The sequence below is a fragment of the Diplotaxodon limnothrissa genome, linkage group LG16, assembly GCF_057381915.1.
Source record: "Diplotaxodon limnothrissa isolate DT_005_m linkage group LG16, D_limnothrissa_male_GT1.1, whole genome shotgun sequence".
Lineage (NCBI taxonomy): Eukaryota > Metazoa > Chordata > Actinopteri > Cichliformes > Cichlidae > Diplotaxodon > Diplotaxodon limnothrissa.
In genome coordinates this window covers 22,577,972-22,597,426 of record NC_140611.1, presented here as the reverse complement: position 1 = coordinate 22,597,426, position 19,455 = coordinate 22,577,972, and the positions used below count along the sequence as shown (strand labels likewise).

Genomic DNA, 19,455 nt, shown 5'->3' with positions numbered 1-19,455 from the left:
ACACTGAGGATCTGAGTATATCACCATTAGGTGACAGGCAATTGGGACTATTGATTACACTTACACAACTGCCCCCCTAGCTGCTTCGTACACTGTATACACTAACTAAACATTTCCATCAATTTGCCATGGATTTATGGTACACTAATCAGCCAATACGTTAACTACACTATACTCTAGCTCTGCGTAGCACGAAGACAGTGGGGCAAAGCGCAGTACTAGTTAAAATAAATATAAAGTTGGTGACAGCAATCATGGAGCCAATGACGTCCTCAGCATGCCTAAAGTGTGAAGAAACAGAGGGCTCAGCTGAGGGCTCCGGGGTACTGCAAGTGTGTCTCCACTCAAACAGAAAAACAGTGTCTGTCTGCACGAAAGCGCACTAATTGTTAGTGAAAGATACAGCACTGCCCACTTGAGTCCAAAACATGGCTAACAAACATCCACAATCAGTGGATATGCAAGTCCTCTACAGTACATTATAATATGTTTCCAGGCTTTTAAACATGCAGCAACATTTACGCGTGAAAACATCATTATGGCTTCAAGCAGGATGGGTGACAACAACCACAAGCTTTCCTTTATGTGCTTGAAAACAGATCCCTCCATTCCTGCTGTGGTATTTACATGTTTTATGGAGGAATTCATTACAAGCTGCGTGGACAGTGGTCTTGTGTGCAGTCGCATTCTTATCCCACTGAGAAGCTTCAGCAAACACTTGAACTCCAAGTTGCAGCCATGCATTCATGTCTAAAAAGGTCATATACAAAGGGCTGGAGTCTACGAGATGGCAGGTACTAGTTTTGAAATGATATTAAAGTTGTCTCGGGCAACCGCAAAACAAATTCCCCCACAGAGTTTCTACAAGTTACTTCAGTCTTCCTCGAGCATGTTGATTTCCCAACACGCATTCTTCTATCCACTTCTCCTCTCCTCCCTTAGGCGTCCCTGGCAGTGCACCAGAGTGAGGATGAATAAATAATATGAAGGTGTGGTTGGATGTCTGGGATCGTGACTCAGGATTCCATTTCCCTGACAGAAAGCCTGGACGGTGTACGTTTCAGTTGCCTAGCAGCTTTTTTTTTTTTTTTTTCCAGGAAAGCTGGAACAATCAGACGGAGCACCAAACACCGAACGCACTCTGGACACAACAAAAGGGTCAACTCCTTTATCCAAGATGAGCTCTGAGGAAAACTGATACCGAGCAGGTAGGCTTCAGGTCCTCGTCACCCAGATGTTGTCACTGTCACTGGACACTTTATATGTGTCTGAAGCATGAAATTGGAGCCTCGTGCTTTCCTTTGTGAAGCCGTATTATGTCATCTCGGTGCAGCCCTGTGAAGTGATCCCCTCATTGACACACAGGACTTTGAACGTGCACTGATTCTCTACAGACTCTAGGAAAGGAATGACATACATGTCTGAGCCTAATAAAGACAACATTCTTCTGTAATGTTGAACACCTTGCAAACGCCTATTGTCTATTTTGCAAAACCTACCTATAAATACAAATCACTTCATTACTCCACGTTTGTTTTTGTGGCTGTTGTTTTATTTCACTTTCATTCATTTCCAGTCCTACATTTAAGTGGGAGATCCTTTGATTCATTCTATGCTCTCATGTATATGTGATAATGTTTCCCTTGGTCTTTAAATGTATATTTGGACTGGTAATCTATCTGCTTTAACTGGAAAGCTCGTTGAGTCAGCACTTCATTCAAAAAAATTCCAAACGGAAGTGACCGATTACATTTTTCTGTCACCCATATCTTCATTCATTAAAAAAAATAAATAAAAAAATGCCACCCCCTGGCCACACACACCCACCCGTTCATAATGCCCACGTGTTCTAACTCAGCTGGTCTGAAGTCAACAGGGTGAGAATGAAAGTGAAGGATTTAAAGATTGCCAGCATTCATGATGAGCTCCAAATGTTTTGTGTAAAATGCAAACAGGAGGAAGCTGAAAACGTTGTTTGTTTTAAATATATATTATGATTTATAATCAACAGTCTACCAAATATTGTTCAAAGCTGTGTGGGAGCCTGTTACCCATATCACTCCAAGTGTGTCAGGGGTATACTTAAACCTTAATTATATCACCCTAAAAGGCACGCGTAGTCCTGCTCAACTGATCTGAAGTCAGTTATTTTCTCCAAAAACGTGTGCGTAAGAAAAAGCAGGTCTCTCATTGCTCCATAAAGTTTTAATAGACACTGATGACAGTGAGCGTTGTGGCGCAGAGGAGTGGGAGTTAAGGTGAGTACTTACGACCAGCACCGACGTCCTCACCACCTCCGAGACACTTTGCCTGAGTTCAGCAGCGGTGCCAGGTTTACCCAGACCCCGCGTAAATTTCCTGGTCTCCGGATGCACCGGAGTGGCCATCGCTACGCGTCCCTTGGGATTAATTACCGTCCAATCCACGCGTTTTATCAACAGTTTACAGGAAACTCATCATCGGCTTATCCGCGCCTTCGACCGCCGCTAGTGCGCACCACGAGTTTGAAGTTGGGTCATGTTGTGGTGTGGCCGCTGGTACGACGCTCCTATTCCTCGATTCAGTTTTCGTTCTTGAAAATCAACACATGCCGCATCGCTCCGGAACTCTGCCTTCTCTTATCGGGTATTGTTGACACAATAAAGTGTCCCCTTGAGTAGCGTTTCATTGGCCGTCCATCGCCAGGCAAGAGATGTATAATCTGTTTTCTCCCTTGCGTACTCCGCCTCTTACCGGCTTGAAGTCCTGCCCACTTGCTGTGTGTGTGTAAGCTGGTGGGCCTGGACTTTGGACTGCGTGCAGTTACAGTATGAATGACTGGATCAATGCTTCCCCATTACCACAAAAATCACAACCGTGGCGAACAAGCCTCTGGAGTGTCATCACAACATTCCTCTTTTGTGACACCGGAAACTGGCCTTTAAAACAGTATCAAACGGTACTGTTTTAAAGGCCATTTTTCCAAAGCTACTACAAAAAACAGATTATATTGAAAATAACTGAACTGGTTCAGTGACACACTATAAAAGACTGAATTTATGTACTACTTGTGAGTTAAAAACAAAAAGAGTACTCCCAAGTACTTGTATAGAAGCCTTCTAGCTGCACTTTTCATCTGATTATCTTTATTTTAATTTTTTACCCAAATTATTATATCTATCTAAAAGTAAAGTAATAACTAAAACTGGGAAATGATATTTTATTTAACTGAAAAAAGACCATCCTTTAAAAGAAGCTGACTAAAGTATACCGTGTGCTTATATAAAACTAAAATGAAAATCCTTAAATTGTGTTTACGTTTAGTTTATGTCAATGTGGTCAAGTTTGTCAACACATGTAGGATCAGGGACTTTGGTGCATATGCTTTTTTGTAAGGGTTGGTATAGTAATCATTACCATAAACCTGTTTAATGAGCAAATCTCCCCAGCAAACCAAATGAAAACAAAACAAAAACTCAAAATGAAATAAAAATAGAAAGTATAATAACTTTAACTTTACCTCCATTGGCCTTTTAAAACTATTGTCCACTACCTTTATTTACCATGTAGCAATTTAAACGGTGAAGCCTTACCTTTAACTAACAATTTCAGCTTTTAGCTATCAGTTTATGAATTGCTAAGCTAAAGAGCTAAACGTATTAACGTAATTTAATCCCATCCTTCAATTGCTTATTCACGTCCTTTCAGGTTTCCAGTTACATTTGTTTGCTAATATTACAGCAAAACCTTCTAGCAGTTGCTATTTAGCTAACACCGTTAGCCATTTTGTAAGCTATTTTAGCTATTTTACTATTAAAAATAACTGTATTGATTTTTGCTGCCATTTTCTACGCCTTATAGATTACTTTAACTTCATTGTTAACTTTTCTGTTCATATCTCTTCAAGTCCGCTCAGTCACAGTTAAGCTAATCTTTGGCTAACTCCCTGTGCGGTAGTTATTTGTTAGCCCTGGATGGGAGTCACAGCTGATAGCAGTGTATCCTCCCCACAAAGAGTACAGGACAGAAGGGACACTGTGCAGTGATGGCTTGACTGAGAAAGCTTTCTTGGTCAGTGATGCCATCTGCAGGCCACAGCCAACAGAGCCATAAACACACTGCACATCTTCTTTTTACCTACTGAAAATCACCCCTGCCTCTGTACTGGAAAAAATACACAGAACTCGCAACAATCCGAGTTTGAGTATGTTTTTTTTTTTATTGCTTTCATTTCCAAAGAGCTCTCTGCTGTCTGGAAAAAACGCTGCAATTCTAGGCAGAACTGAGGTTTTCCATCTCATATACTTCACTGCAAAACCCTGTCAAATGCATATTTCCATTCATTCAGACCCATAAACAGATCTGTGTTTATATGGGGAGGCAGCCTAGTTTTGTGAGGGCAACGTCGCTTGGAACTGAAAGTTTCTGTTTTGTTTTGCACATAATCCTTAAAGCTTTCAATTACACTTGCCATCATAACGCAGCAAATTCAGCAAATAGAACATTTACTTCACTTAAAACGGCATCAGTGGTGATGGCAGCCACCCCTGGCCACAATGTCGAGGTTTACGTCAATAATACGACAAAATAATTTCATTTCCTTCTTTTTGTGCTGGGCCAAGCGTGGTCAGAGCATCAGCTGTTAAAGGGTGACCGTTTTCCTAGAATGAACACGTAGACAAAATGTTTATGACAATGCAGTGAGAGTTTAACTATCTAAGAAAGAATACTGAATATCTAGTATCAATGTGTTCCTGCATTTAAAAACAACCGATGACAAACATGTAAAACCAGAAATAGAGGAAGTGGTTCAGACCATTAGAAAACAGTATAAAATGACATCCTTAAAAAGAGGTTTCAGAGTTGAGAGTAAAAATGCCAAAAATGCAGTCTCTGATGCAGTCTAAACCAGCGGACATGTCACCATTAAAGCATTAAAAAGCACCAAATGTGCATGGACACATGTACAAATGTCCCAGATATGCGTAGAAAAGAAAAGCAAAGAGTCCGGAGTGGGACAGGACGGGCGGATGCCACCCGAAGGAGAAAGGGTATGGAAACTAGGTGAGCCAACTCATTAAGCGTGGGTCTCTTTGCCGTTCAGACCACGAGCTCGACTTGAGGGGACAGTAGCGCTGCGGATGACCTCCATCCACCTAAAGGGCAGAGAAAGGGCTTTTTAATCAGTCCTTGAAACATAGAGGATGAAAGAAAACTTTTAAAAGATGACACATTTGGTACCTCTCGAATGTGTATTCACTCTCTGATCGGAAGTAGTAGACGTGGGACTTGAAATGCAGCTTGAAGACATAGTCCTTGTGGATGTTTTCGGACTCAGAGGGGACGGTGACCGAGTAACCGAGCAGTGGAAGGCTGGCCAATGGGTAATCATCCTAGAGAGGGGGAAAAACAAAAGTGATTTAAATAATTTGGATTATATCCTGTAAATAATTTCAAAAGGAATCAACAGACTGAGTAACAGACATCAAAAATGTAGATGGGGCAAAATATGACACAATCCCTTCCATAATAATGCAATCATGTCATCCCTCTGGTGGTTTTCCAGAGGGATCCAATGAGGCTTGCTGTGAGAAAATACTGAAGAACAAATGAGTAATTAATCATATACACAAAGGACAAGCTTAGATTTTTATAGAACTCTGCTCTAAATCCACGTGGGCCTGGCATTGCATTATTTAGTATCAAAAGCAATGCTATACTTTTTGTTTTTTATACCCTTTTTGCTGAAAGTGCACATTTTGTAAAGATCTGTTCGTGTAAAGCAAACAAATTTGACAGCTAGTCTAAACTTGGGTGAATCGAGTGTTCTAGTTTCTGAACTAATGCAGCTTTAGCTTTGGTGTAAGTGTGGTTTTGGCATCTTCATTCGCTTGTATGGTCTGTTAAATGGGCTGGTCCTTCTGTAGTGCTTGTCTGCTCTACTTGAGCAGAAAACATGTGTCTGATGTCTCATCCACCCATTCACACAAGCACCTTTTTCTACACCTAAGTGCTTTCTATAAATCTGTTTCTAAAGACAAAGGGGGACTGTGGTTTTGAGATTGTGGCCCCCAAATTGTGAAACCCAAAACTTAAGAACCACCTGTTCAGGCTTGCTCCTACTTAGCTTTATGTAATTATACTATTTTAATTGTTGTATCTTATTCTTTGTGATTTTTTTTGTTCAGTTACATGCATTTATGGTTCGATGCCTGGCTGCTACAGCCCGCCCTCAGGCATCACCAAAGCCATCCACATGAGATATTTTTAAATTATTTCCTCGTCTGCTTTCTGGAAAAAAAGCATACTAGCAGCAGCCAGTGGCTCCCTTCAGCCTTATAGTAGATAGATCTATGGTATCAATTTTAAAAACTTAGCAGCATCCTTATCAAATTATTACATTCACAAGATTTTCAGAAATCTTGACCTCTAACCTTGAGGTTGAGGTCACTGGGGGTTGAATTCCTCCGAGAGTTTTAGCAGACACACTTATGGTATCAATTTGAAAGTCCTACGTGTTGTCACCCGCCCGCCCGGCAGGGTAACGACAATAGCCCATCAACGACACAACGCTGAGGGGTAGTAATGGAAAAGCTCCACTGCTGTCTTTCACCTTTACTGGAAGGTGCACAAGTCTCCATTGCAGAGCATTGACAGCATATTTTACAAGTCTTTTCAACTCAAACGTGTGCAGCACATTTAATTTTCTTGCAACTGTTCCATAAATTTTGGTTTTCCACATAATTTGTGCTAACTTCATGAGCCTTTAATACACAGAGGGAGTGTTTGTTTTTATAAAGTTTAGGAGTGGCATTATTTTTCTTGAAATTCACAGTATGAAATACTGCATGGGAAAACGCATTTACCTCAAATATGGCACACAGATTCGATATTTCACACTGAGATCTGATGCTTTCAAGACCAGTCGAGGGAGCACACCACCATCCTCATAGTCAAACAACAGGACTTTGAGAGCGTGTACTCCTTACCTGGTGAGACTTGTAGAAAAACAGGCTGAAGTTGGTGAAGACAACCCAGAGCTTCTGCCAGCCGTTGCTGTTCTTGAACTTCCTTAGTAAGTTTCCTGATAGCTGATTCTACAAAGAGAAAAACAAGCCTGATTCTGACGCTTTGAAAGCCATCCATATCTCACTATTAGTGCAACACTCGTGAAATTTAACTTCTACCTGCACTTTCAAACATGCAATCAAGCTACTTTGTCTACTTTTCTAAAGAGGCTTCATTTTACTAGGTATAGCTTCCAACATGATCTGATGTCGTTGTGTTGGTGCTGTTCTCAGATCAACAAAACGAATGTTGCCTCAGGTTCAACATTGCAAGTGACCAATCACATTGTACTGATGTCATAGCTTTGCGATTGCACCATCACACCACAAACCACATCGTAACGCTAACCCCATAACCTTAACCCCCAACCATGAGCAGGTCTTTTCCAAATCGCAATGCTATGACATCATAAAAATGCGATTGGTCAGATGCAATGTTGATCCTGGACAAACACCAACACGAGGAGATCAGATATACTAAAGGTTCCCGCCCTAATCTGACACACACAGTGTGTTCAAATTCGTTCATTTAAATGAATTAGACACACTCAAATAATGATTAAACACACTGAAGCCTGCATAATTATTCCTCCTCTTCACACTGACCATTAGCAGACAGTCTGTTCCCATTTTGCCTGTAGTATGTAAGAGCGAGCATGTCTAGTTGGGAATCACTGGTTTAAAAGAATAACTATAAGGCAGGAAGGAAAAATCACAGTTTTGGCCCCTCTGCAATAAATTATGCTTAATTAAAGTCTTTAATAGTGGTGTTAATACCATAATATTTCACTATGTCGCTATGAGGTATTACTACAACTTTAATTTCAATTTCCTCTCTATAAATCTTGCTTCCTGCGATACAGTTCAAATAAAACATAAACACAGGGCCTCTCCTGTCTGCCTGGCTCCTTTACCTCTAGACTCCTGCAGGATTCACTAAAGGAGAGGCTCTGAACACGGTACCAGCAGATAACAGACAGAGGCACTGGTCCCTGGCCACTCGGGGGCCCCACCAGGGGGGTCTTATTCTCACTGACTGGACTAGGCTCCTCTACCACGCAGGAATGCACAGACGTATGGGGGAAAGAAAGACAGACAGACAGAGAGAGAGAAAAAAAAACAGACAGGGAGGGAAGGAGGGACAGAAACACAGAGACTGAGTAGGTGAAACACAGGCATGCAGTGGCAGGGGTTAACACTCAGGCCGACGGTGTGTCCAGGCAAGGCTGTGAAGAGGACATTGTTACAACTACAGAGGAAGAGCAGAACTAGATCAGGACACAGCTGGGTTTTAGGAAGGCTACATCCCAAAACAGGATCCGTTCTGTTAATGTGAATGAGGACGTTTAGCACATCTACGTACTGCTCTCTCTCTCTATTTATAGACGGTCAGAGTTGCCGGGAAGAGAAGAAAAAGGACAAAACAACTCAGGAAAGCCACAGTTTGGAGTTTAGATCAGGACATCACATTGGCTACTGCCAAAAGAAGGAAACGTGAGAACAGTAACCTCCTCGAGGCTGTAAATGAAGTAATCCAACAGTAACTCGTAAAAATAATTCAATGAATAAAAACTCCCCATACACAAAAGATCAGAAGCAGATCGGTTTAAAAGCACTGTGTGGAGGATTTGTTGACTAGCAGTGGTACAGCTGAGTCATGTTTTCACAAACACTGACTGATCCATGGAGTTTGCTTTGATGCAAATGCATGAGGAACCTTATGCATAAGGGTAGCGTCACATCACATCCTGTCACTGGTTTCACACTATTCCATCGACAGACAGCTGTTTGCGTGAATTTTACGGAAGAGGATTAGGGCCACTGGAAAAAAACAAAAAGCGGGAACGTCTTTTTTTCTTTTCCAGAATTCTGAGAAAAAAAAGTCAGAATTCTGAACTTAAAGTCAGAATTCTGACTTTTTCATCAGAATTAAAAAAAAATTTCAGAATTCTGACTTTAATCTCAGAATTTATTGAACTTAGAATTCTGAGCTTAAAGTCAGAATAATGACTTTTTTCTCAGAATTCTGGAAAAGAGGAAAAAAAAAAGATGTGCCCACTGCCCCCCAGTGGCCCTAATCCTCTTCTGTAGAATTTAGAAAAAAAGAATGCACAATTTAAAAAAAATTAGGGCAGTCTTAATCCACAAGTTTATAGTTAAACTTATAGTACTGACCCTAAAGAAATGTTTCTAAATCTGCAGCTTCACTTGGCTTGATGGTGACTTATGGTGAATTTGAGCTAAATGTGGTAGTTTGCAACTAGCTGTCATTATAAAAGAGCATGTGGCATTTAAGGACACAGATACCTACTGGAAGACTGAATTTTTAGATCTGACAGTGTGGATGGCTACAAGGAGGAATCCAAACGAGCCATAATGTTGCTTTGTATCTGCTTAATGTGTAAATAAGAAACTGTCGCTGACTATTTTGCCTTCATCAAAACAAAAACAAAAATAAATTAATTATAATTTTCAAAGTGCTGCTCCAAAGTGGTCAATTATACTTTCACAAACCGCTTTATTGCGATTACGTTTGATGTGTTTATTTGCCTTCAGAGCTGCCTTCATTTTTTCATGGCATGGACTAAACAAGGCGCTGAAACATTCCTCAGTAATTTTAGTCCACATTAATAGGATCCCTTCACAGTGCACCTTTAAAAACTCACTTGTGTTTCTTATTTCAAGAGCAAACAAACTTCTTTCATTATTTGTTCCAATCAAACTTGTTTCTGATTTAATAATAAGTGTTGTGACATTTAAAAAAGAGTGACCCTTGCTAATCTTGTTTAAAAACAAAAAAAGCATTAATGCTCCAGCTGAATTAGTAGTTAATGGGATATAGCAACCTGTTAAGCAGCTTAAGGGGGATACTGTTCCCACTGAAAGATCATCAAAGTGAATTCAGATACAGCACACACTCAGAAACAGAGAAAGAAAACAGCGGGGCAGGAGGAGGGGGGCAGGTCTGAGGTGGGCTGATACCTCCACGGCTATGCTAAAGTCCACCATTGACACGCTGGTGTTCCTGTGCCAGCACACGTGCACCATGGTGTTACCACGGTGAGGCGTGGGCTTCTCCAATGACACGTGGGGAGCTGTCATGTCGTCCTCGGACTCTGCCTCCACCGAGGAGTCCTCTGGGCATTCTGGGAAAGTCAGGAGGTTGTTACTGCTAGACAATGAGCAGGATGATGAAAGAGGGGGAAGGAGAGGCGCTAAAACACAGACAGCGTCAGACCAATCAAAAATCAGCATGTATCTGGGAATTCACATGATGTGTCTCTTAACAGTTAACGCTGCTTCATCACAAAGTCAAGCTTCTCACATTCAGCTGTGTGGCTTCGTACTAACTTACTGTTGTCTGTCAGGCTGCTGGTCAGCAGCTCAGATGAAGGCCCGTTGCTGGTTTTTGCCATTTCTATCGCCATCTTTACGTCCTCCATCCACTTGTCCATCTCTACCAAAGAACTGGAGGAAAAAACACACAAATGGACAGAATGCTGAACAAAACAAGCACAAAGAGTCGCAGCAGGGTAGGCCCGGTGGTCAGAAATAGTCTGGTTAGCCCAGCCAAATGTTCCTCTTAAATAACAGTAAAACATGAACCATCTGTTTATTGAGGCAAAGCGAATCAGTTAAACATCTGAGGGCGGGAAAAGCATGAACTCACGTTGTTGTTGACTGCATGCTTTATGAATTGAATTTATTTTTATCTTCCAAGTATACTTTCTTATACTGTTAGCTTATGTTTATTTGATTTAACAAAAAAAAGAAATATGCAGATGAGTTTTTAGTAGCTTTTCTGAGTAACCTGCCATCCTCCTCTCAGGGGGCAACATCCCTCTGTTAGAGGGTAAAGCAACAGACTCTGTGTAGCCAAAGAGGCTAAAAGGGAAAAGACTGAAAATCACAATTTTATGAGCTCACTGTAACTAAAAGTAGATGCTTTTAAAGATGTAACTCAACGGCATCTAAAATATTTTTAAAAACCTGCCACTTTAGGTTCAAGGTGCAAGGTGTTTGCTGGCAATCGTACCTAGCTGCTACTACTACGGACTGCCGTTGCCCAACCAATGTGAAGGCATGAGGTACACCCCACTCATCCTCACTCTCTCTGATCTGGAAGAAGAACACAGAGACACAGAAAAGACATTAGAGAGCTGCAGTATCTAGGACAGCAAAGACCAAAATAGGCAGAAAAGGAGGGAAGGCGGGAGGGCGGATGAAAAGGAAGCGAGAGAGAAGCAAACGTGTAGCTGTCCTGAAAATATGTGTGTATGTGTGTGTGTGTTCCTGTCTACCTATCTTTGTGAGGCCCGAAATCTGCATTCTACCATACTTGTGAGAACCAACAGTCACTTGTGAGGACAAACACGGGTCCTCACAAATTTGAAGGCCTTTTTCAGGCTCAAAATATTGTTTTGGTGTCAAGGTTACAATTAGGTTATGGTTAGGTATTAGGGTAAGGGTTAGGGTTAGACATTCATTTTTAATGGTTAGGGTTAGGGTAAGGTGCTAGGAAAACCACTATGTCAATGAAGGTCCTCACTAAGATAGCTGAACGAGCTTGTGTGTGTGTGTGTGTGTGTGTGTGTGTGTGTGTGTGTGTGTGTGTGTGTGTGTGTGTGTGTGTGTGCTAGAGTGGGGGCAGATGTTCTCTAGTAATGACAAACTGGTGACAGCCGCTCCAACGCCCTGTGTTCTTCTGAGAGACAACGGCACTTACTGTCATGCCATGGAGCGGCAGCTGCCCGTGCACTTTGAACTGATTCGTCGCCGTCATCCCTCGACTTGTGTATAAAATGACGTCATCAAACTATTGCAAAAGAGGCAGAGGAGGACACGTTAGCTAAAAATCCTAAGAACAAATTAACAACTCGGTGGCATTAAAAACCAAAACTTAACACTGATATCCTGCACACACAAACGCTTCTCTTCATGCTTATGCAACCAAATCAAATACTCGTGTAAAACACTAAGGCCGCCAAAGTTCAAAGCAACATGTGCTACGTTCCCCTGCTTGAACCTTTGCGGTTGCACTAAATCTGCCAACACCATCTCAGTAATGCATAGCCGGGCAGGATAAAAGCATGATTATCATTTCTGCTGAGATCAGTCAGCTAAATAATTCGATTAGTGATATGAGATGAAGAAAGTGGGACGTTACCAGGAAAAACATTCGCTGCTGCAGCCCTTTTCCAGACAGTTTACTGAGGCAGCCCAACCTGATGAACTCCTGAGGAAAGAAATCATTTGTCACAAAATCTAAACAGAAACAAAAAGTTAAACAAATCTCTCTCCTGTAGATTTCAAACGCACCCGACCAGGAACAACAAGATTGTCGACACCAATCAAATCCTTCTTCAGCTCCAGAAGTTTCTGCAAGTTCTCCATCTTGATTAGGCTTCCCTGAAGCTGGTCCACCACCTCAGACACATCAGCTAGAGCAGCTGGACACCAACCAGAGGTAAGAGATCGTTACAGATGCTCCGTTACACCAAAACACTGAAATATGCTTCTGTGAACTGAGTGTAACACCTCTGCAATCCCTGAAGTCCACATGAGTAGCTGGGTAATGTTTGCACAGGCGCTCCAGGATCTGCTTGTAGTGAATGAGGCGGTGCAAAGGCCGCAGAATAAAGACGTTGAGGGGAATGTAGCAGACCTTTTGCAGCTCGAAGTCTCTGCAGAGACCCTCCAACCTTCGGGACGCCTTGCACGCCTTCTCAAGCTCCAGCAGGATTTCAGACTGCTTACTCAGGTTTGCTGTCAGGGGCTGCAGGTAAGACTTGTTATCCACGAACAGTCGTGATTTTCTCTAATTAAACACGTATAGAAGTTTAACAAAAAGTCACAGCTCACCTTCAAACCCTGAAGGTTCTTCAACAGGACATCTCCAATGCGCTGGTAGTCTCCCTTAATGTGTGCATTAGAGCGTCCTTCCCTTAAAAGAGAAAGACAGCAGTCCCTTTTAAGCAATGTCTCCTAATCAGTGGTTACTATTGGAGCTTATTTCCTGTTTAGCTTGCAAAATCTTCTTTAAAATATATGAAGAATTGCGTCGCTTTATGATGGTTCAGAAAATACAGCTTTCTTAAAAAACTATTTCTATAACCTTTTTGTGTAATGTCCCAAATGTTCTTGCATATTCATGTGTGTTTGCCGCTCTGCTCATGTGTAAATTTTCATTTGCTGTACTTGTTGCCAGCTTTTCTTTTCTTTTTTTATTCATTGATTTATTTTCCTGTGTGAAGCTTATTGTAATATCTGCCTCGCTTTGAGCTACATGAATAAATATTATTATCGTTGTGGACAGCGGATGAGCCGGGTAAGCTACATGAAAGCACTTTAATCTCACTGACTATTCAGTCACACTGCGTTCAAGAATAATTCCAATGAAGTTGGAATGGACGCGTTTAACTTCAAGAAACACCAGCAGGTGTCTCCCTTGAGCATCAGATTCCCCATGTAGGATTCATGAGGAATGGGGCTGCCATTACTGGACTTGGTCAGACTAGTTATTAATTTAATGTTAACGTTTTAGCAGGGAATTTAGGGGGAATATCTCAGTCTGTAAAATGCATCCTACTGCTCTTATGAAAGACGACTTTCTCATCATATTCTTAACAACCAAGGTCCATATCTAGTACAGTATTTGAATATGCAAAGCTGCAAAAAAAGAAAGACAAATGTAGGGGTGGATAATTTGCATATGCATTTGAATGTGGGTCTTATCAGCCGAGTAAAGCACACTATCACTTTCTGCTTTAATTTGGAGCTCTAATCAGTGTGACTAGATACAGGAGACTTTGAAATAAAAATCACGGACTGTAGTTAATGGCCATAAATTTTAACAGCTTTATGCGTCACTTTCTCCGTGTCTGTGAAAAAGTCAGTGTGTACTAGATAAAGCACAATCATTAAGGAGATCAGAGGGCATACACCTACAAACCAGAATAAAGGCAGGCTGTGGTGCAGCATGACTGTTGCTATGGCGATTGTAGCTCCTTGGGTCATCTAAAGGGACCGGACCGCCCTCTTGGGCTAAATGCCAGCAAAACTCATTAAAAATGGGGGAGGAAGTTGTTTTAAATTGAACCGTAACCCCCGACACATCACCGGGCTTGTTCCTGACCCTGCAGGAAATATCTGGAAGTGAAATGAGCCTCACCACAGTGCCAGCCTCTGCTCCACCTCCCTGAGAAAACCTGTGTGGAACTTGTGCAGAGGCTCAAAGGTGGAGAAGATGGCGTCCTTCAGGGAGTCCGGAGTTGCCTCATCTTGTCCCACGGCACTCTGGAAAGACTGGTATCACGGATACATGCATACAGTGATCTTTCAAGCCATTTAACGAGGGAAATACAGTTTAACCATAAAAGTCTCAGTTCACTAACAAAACCAGGTTTTTGAGTGTTTTGTTTTTTTCATTGTGCAGGTGGCAGCGCTTGTCTACTTGTGACAAGCAGGTCATACTTGTGACATCATGACAGGATGTTTACAGATGGTGTTTAAACTCTATTAGAACTTCCTGGTATCTGGATATAAGGCTGATTGTGGGTGAATATTTAATTTTGGCCTATATAAGAAATAAAATACTTGATTTATATGAACTACAGTGCTGTGCAAAAGTCTTGAGCCACCCATCATTTTATTATATTTTGCTTCCAAGGGGCCAGATTTTTCTTGTGTTTTTAAAAAGTGGTCTTCAGCAGTAGTTTTTCATTGGCTGTTTTTTCACTCATTTCTCACTCATAAGTCCAGTCGTTGTACCACTCATGTTAGGATGTAAAGAGGAGGTGAACTGGTGATTCTGGTTGTGTGTCTCTATGACAGGCGACCTGTCCACGGGGCACCCAGACTGTTGCCATATGACAGCTGGGAGAGGGTCCTTAGATTGGATAAGCAGGAGAAAATGGAAGAATGAATGGGTGTTGGGTTTTTTGTTTAAACTGAGGGAATTTGAATACAAAAACGCTATCAGATCCACCATGTAGTACCATCTGAAAAGCATTTGATTGGCAAAATCTTCATTTTTCAGCATGACAATGATCCCAAACACACTGCCAATACAGTAAAATCACACCTGGACAGAATAACACACAGAGGAATATTATCAGTCATGCATTGTCCTCCTCAGAGCCTGGACTTCAATATTACTGAAGCAGTGTGGGATCATCTTGACAGAGAACAGAACAAATGGCAGCCAGCATCCAAAGAAGAGCTTTGCATGTCCTTGAAGAAACTTGGAAAACTATTCTTGAAGACTATTTAAAGAAATTAAAAGAATGTTTTCCTAAGAGAATTTAGGATGTATTGAAGATACCAAATACTGACTTTCAAGCTTGTTAGAATTAAACAATCACCTTTCATACATGTTTACATATGTTTCAATAAATCACAGCAACTATTTCACATTTTTCTAGAAAAATATGAAGAAACAAGGGGTAACTCAAGACCTTTGCACATTTATGTATGATACCAAGGGTTACCAAGAGATCTCCACAGCGATTTTCTTCTGAGAAGAAGAGATAAAGTGAACAGGTAATGAAAAGCCTTTTGCCTCCTTTCAAATCCCTTAATTAGCTGAGGATGAATCGAAGAATCAATAGCCGACCATTCTTAACGCTGTTGTTTCATTAACTCAGAGAGAAGCCTTATGTTTTGTGTTTGTGGACACTGAACAGAAAACAGCTTTATTTAGTTGACGTGATGGGAAAAGAAGTGGGTTTTAGGAAAAGTGAGCGCTGGAAACGAGGCGCCAGCTGTTGTTCAGATGACTTCACCCTTAACAGCAGCGGCACCAACCAGAGCGAGGGAGCACACATACACATGCAGCAGAATAAAAGAACGAGGGCACAAGCCCACCCAAAATATTTATGAGATGTGTGAAAGACTCCTCTGAAAACTGCAAGCCGAGAAAAGCTGCGGCTTTTGAACCTGCCAGTGTAAAAGGAGAGCCGAATCAAACAACGGCAACGCTTCAGTCCAGCCTCATAAGGACATCCTCCTTGATTGCATGTGAAGGAGCGGTACCGCACATTTAATATCCTGTTTGTACCCAGCAATTAAATCTACAGGAGCAGGCTGAAGCAGTGAGTCACAGGCAGAGAGCGCATGCGGCTAAATCCATCTATCTCTTTAAACACAAACACAGTTTAGTATTCACAGCCTTGAACGGGGGGAGATAAATGCATTTCGGAGAACGAGCATGGGGAATGAATAAAAAATGAAATCGCATCTGCCAAAATATTCCTGTGTCACTGCCTGACTCTATGTTTTGGCGGGTGCTCTGCAATGGAGCAGCTAACCGGAATAATCAATGTTTTCCCCCCAGAGGACAAGCGCAGGAGAAAACAAACAGGAGAGCGTCGGCTTGGCGAGCGACTTGGCCCATCTTACCACGGTCACCACCTCGAGGTCCTTCACATACGTCCGTTCTGTTGTCAGCAGCTCCTTGGCGATGAAGTAGGCTCGATCTGTTGGGAACCTCTGCAAGGGCATCACAAACGAAGGGGGGGTGCAATCAGCTCCACAAATGTCTAACAGTAACTTTATTCAGGACAGATAATCTGGGTCCACTTCTATTTTGAGTAGCAACTTTATTTAAAAATAAATCTTTATAATGTCACAACAAGGCAATATATTAAAGTGGCTCTTGGTTACAAACCTTCCTTCGAACCTCGTCTTCATCATCAGTGCGAACGCTGCAGGCGTCGTTGAGCAACGGGCTGGTGAGCGGGGAAGGCAGCCGGCCGTCGGGACTGTGACTGCACAGATCCAGCAACTTCTGACCGTTGACCATCCCGTGGGAGTGTCCAGAGGACGCGGACAGGTGAGGACTGTTGGAAACCACACCTGCACGGAGCCATAGGTGACCATAATGAGATGAGAAAACGATGCACGATAAAGTTAGGCAGCTCTGAGAGCACTTGCCTACTTTAAGCCGCAGACGGGTTGAGTTTTGCAGAAATTAAATAGTAAGAACAATTTTAATGACCAAATTGTTAGAATTTCTGAAGCAAACATGAGGTTTCTTTGCTTTTCTCTGTATTACATTGTTATAAAGCATTTGGTTTTGTTTTGTTTTTCAAACTGATTAAATGACACATTAGGAACAAGCTGAAGTGTGTGATGACATTTTTCGCCATGTTCTGACATTTGTTGAATACACAGCTAATAAATCGAGAATGTAATCAACAGATTATTTGATAGGGAAAAAAATCAGTAGTTTCTGCTGCACAGAAATGTCATCTTCGTCAGATGCCGTGGTGGCATTTGGCTAATAATTAAACTCTCCAGCATTCGATTCATTATCCTACACTGCACACTTTACCTAATGGACACCTTAGCAAGCTAAACCAAACTGTTTCAATCATTGCATCTGAGGTCTGCTTACAGAAAATATAGAGTCAGCCGTGACTCGCTCAACATTCCAGACAACTCTGGCAGTTTTCTTACCACGTCAATCAATACGCAAGCTGAGACAAATACTGCAGGGTGATCGAGAAGAACGGCTTACTTAGTGTCATCCATTCTGACAGCGTTCACTCAGCTTACTTACTATGTTCCGGCAGCAACTTGCTCACCTCTCTCTGGCGACTTCTGGTGTGTTGGCACGAACGCAACAGCTATAACAAGAACGCAGGCCAGTGCAGCTGGTGGCTGCAGTTAGCTCAATGCACAAGTACAGCTGAGGGAAGGAGTGACTCAGGCAAATACACACTACACACAATCTAGAGGAATGCTACAAAGGAGACGGAAAGGTTCTAACATCTACAGTGGGGACCAGACTCCAGAAAATACACCGACTTCAACGGTTTAAAAAGAAGGATTTGGAAAAAATATCGTTTTAACGTCTTTATTGACTCTGCTGAACACATATAGTTCAAAATTGTGTGAAAAGCAGCATAGAAAAGGCCCAGTGAACATCTACAAGAACACCGTGAGCGAATGAATGCAAGACAGAAGACAGACGTGGAAAAAGTGGGGACAAATGCATTCATGCTTCTAGGCCTGTAATAGTAAATGGCTTTATGAATATTTTAGTAAACTGCTTTTTGTTTTCACTCTGTTACTGCTGAGTCGAGAAACGTGTTAATGACAAATGGGTTAATTTGGAAATTCAGAAATTATATAATTTATAACATAAACACAAATCAATTTCACATTAGGTTTAATTTAATAAATTACACAATAAGTAAAAAATACTGTACATTTCAGCTCTTTGTAAATGAGCTTGCTGTTATTTCTCACAGTCTAATTTAATGTAAATGTCAATATCTTACTAGATGTAAAGTATTGAAATGACAGTAATAGCACAGTATATTACAGTACATACAGTAGAGTGCATGCAGAGAGCAGCCAGAGCAGAACAGCAGGACCTGAGCCATACCACAAATCTGGTTCATCACAGCATGCATTGCAAACAAACCATCAAGGACACCAGTGGGTGAGAACAAACACAAGCCTGGCCCACACTGCAGTGATCCAGTAACTCCCAAATCTACATTATCTTAACACCATCTCTTAATTTTGATTTATTATGGATGGATAGACTTCAGTAGGTATTGATAGAAGTGTAAAACCATCATATCTCACTTTTGATATGCCTCTTAATGTCAGCGCTAAAGACTTTCTGGGGGGCAACCGCTGAAGCAGTTGATATGATGGATGAGCAAAGAGACTGTGCTTTGAGGTGCTGCCCTTAAACTGCCATTCATACATAGAGTAACGCATTCACCGATACTAAAACCCGCACATTCCCAGGCTCCTGTCATCTACAGTCTCGTTATCTGGATCATTGCAGAAAAGGGAACCCAGAGGCTGGTAATCTTGTTTTCTTGTTTTTTTCCTCAACCACACATTATGAGTTACAGAAAAGATAGACATGCATTCAAAGTTAGAAAAAGAAAAACTTACAAGATCAAACAGTTTCATGCTGACAGACAGGGACAGAGAAAAATAAAGAAATGAAACAGAGAAACAAAAAATGTAAAATAAAGCTCAACCGCTTGTTAAACAGAATACACAAAGACAAGCATGAAGACAGGGGTGCAAAAGAAAGTTAAGAAAAGAGGCTGGAAATAAAAGTTAGGAAGACTGCAGCTCGGTGATGCCAAATTACTGCCAGAGATACTTGAACGCAAATCAAGAGCAGACTGGGATTGTCAACACTGGGCATGAAAAGCCACAAACTGTTGTGGAGTGACCACAGTGTAACACTGCAACACACACGTGCTTTTAACTCTATCAGATGAAGCCACTGCCGGTCCCGCGAAGCTACTACTCACGCAAATCTTGTGATCTCGTAACTGCCAAAACATCTGTGAACAAGAGAGTGCAACTCCCCCCACAGGGCAAGGGCTAAACTAAAACTCTGATACTTTGTGATGTTTTTATGACAACATGC

The 19,455-nt window shown here is 41.6% G+C and overlaps 1 protein-coding gene across 1 annotated transcript in view; it reads right to left on the bottom strand.

Annotated features, from left to right (window-relative positions):
* Positions 1-4,959: 4,959 nt before the first annotated feature.
* LOC146616174 (FERM, ARHGEF and pleckstrin domain-containing protein 1) overlaps positions 4,960-19,455 on the bottom strand; it is a 58,666-nt gene continuing 44,170 nt past the window's right edge. The window contains exons 14-27 of the mRNA XM_085373978.1: positions 16,714-16,901; positions 16,446-16,535; positions 14,218-14,351; positions 12,909-12,990; positions 12,585-12,822; positions 12,366-12,496; positions 12,214-12,282; positions 11,773-11,862; positions 11,083-11,165; positions 10,402-10,514; positions 10,029-10,261; positions 6,969-7,076; positions 5,221-5,372; positions 4,960-5,135 (exon numbers count right to left, since the gene is read on the bottom strand). Of these exons, the coding sequence (XP_085230104.1) occupies positions 5,057-5,135; positions 5,221-5,372; positions 6,969-7,076; positions 10,029-10,261; positions 10,402-10,514; positions 11,083-11,165; positions 11,773-11,862; positions 12,214-12,282; positions 12,366-12,496; positions 12,585-12,822; positions 12,909-12,990; positions 14,218-14,351; positions 16,446-16,535; positions 16,714-16,901 (1,790 nt within the window). The 3' untranslated portion in view covers positions 4,960-5,056. The remainder of the gene's footprint in view (positions 5,136-5,220; positions 5,373-6,968; positions 7,077-10,028; positions 10,262-10,401; positions 10,515-11,082; positions 11,166-11,772; positions 11,863-12,213; positions 12,283-12,365; positions 12,497-12,584; positions 12,823-12,908; positions 12,991-14,217; positions 14,352-16,445; positions 16,536-16,713; positions 16,902-19,455) is intronic.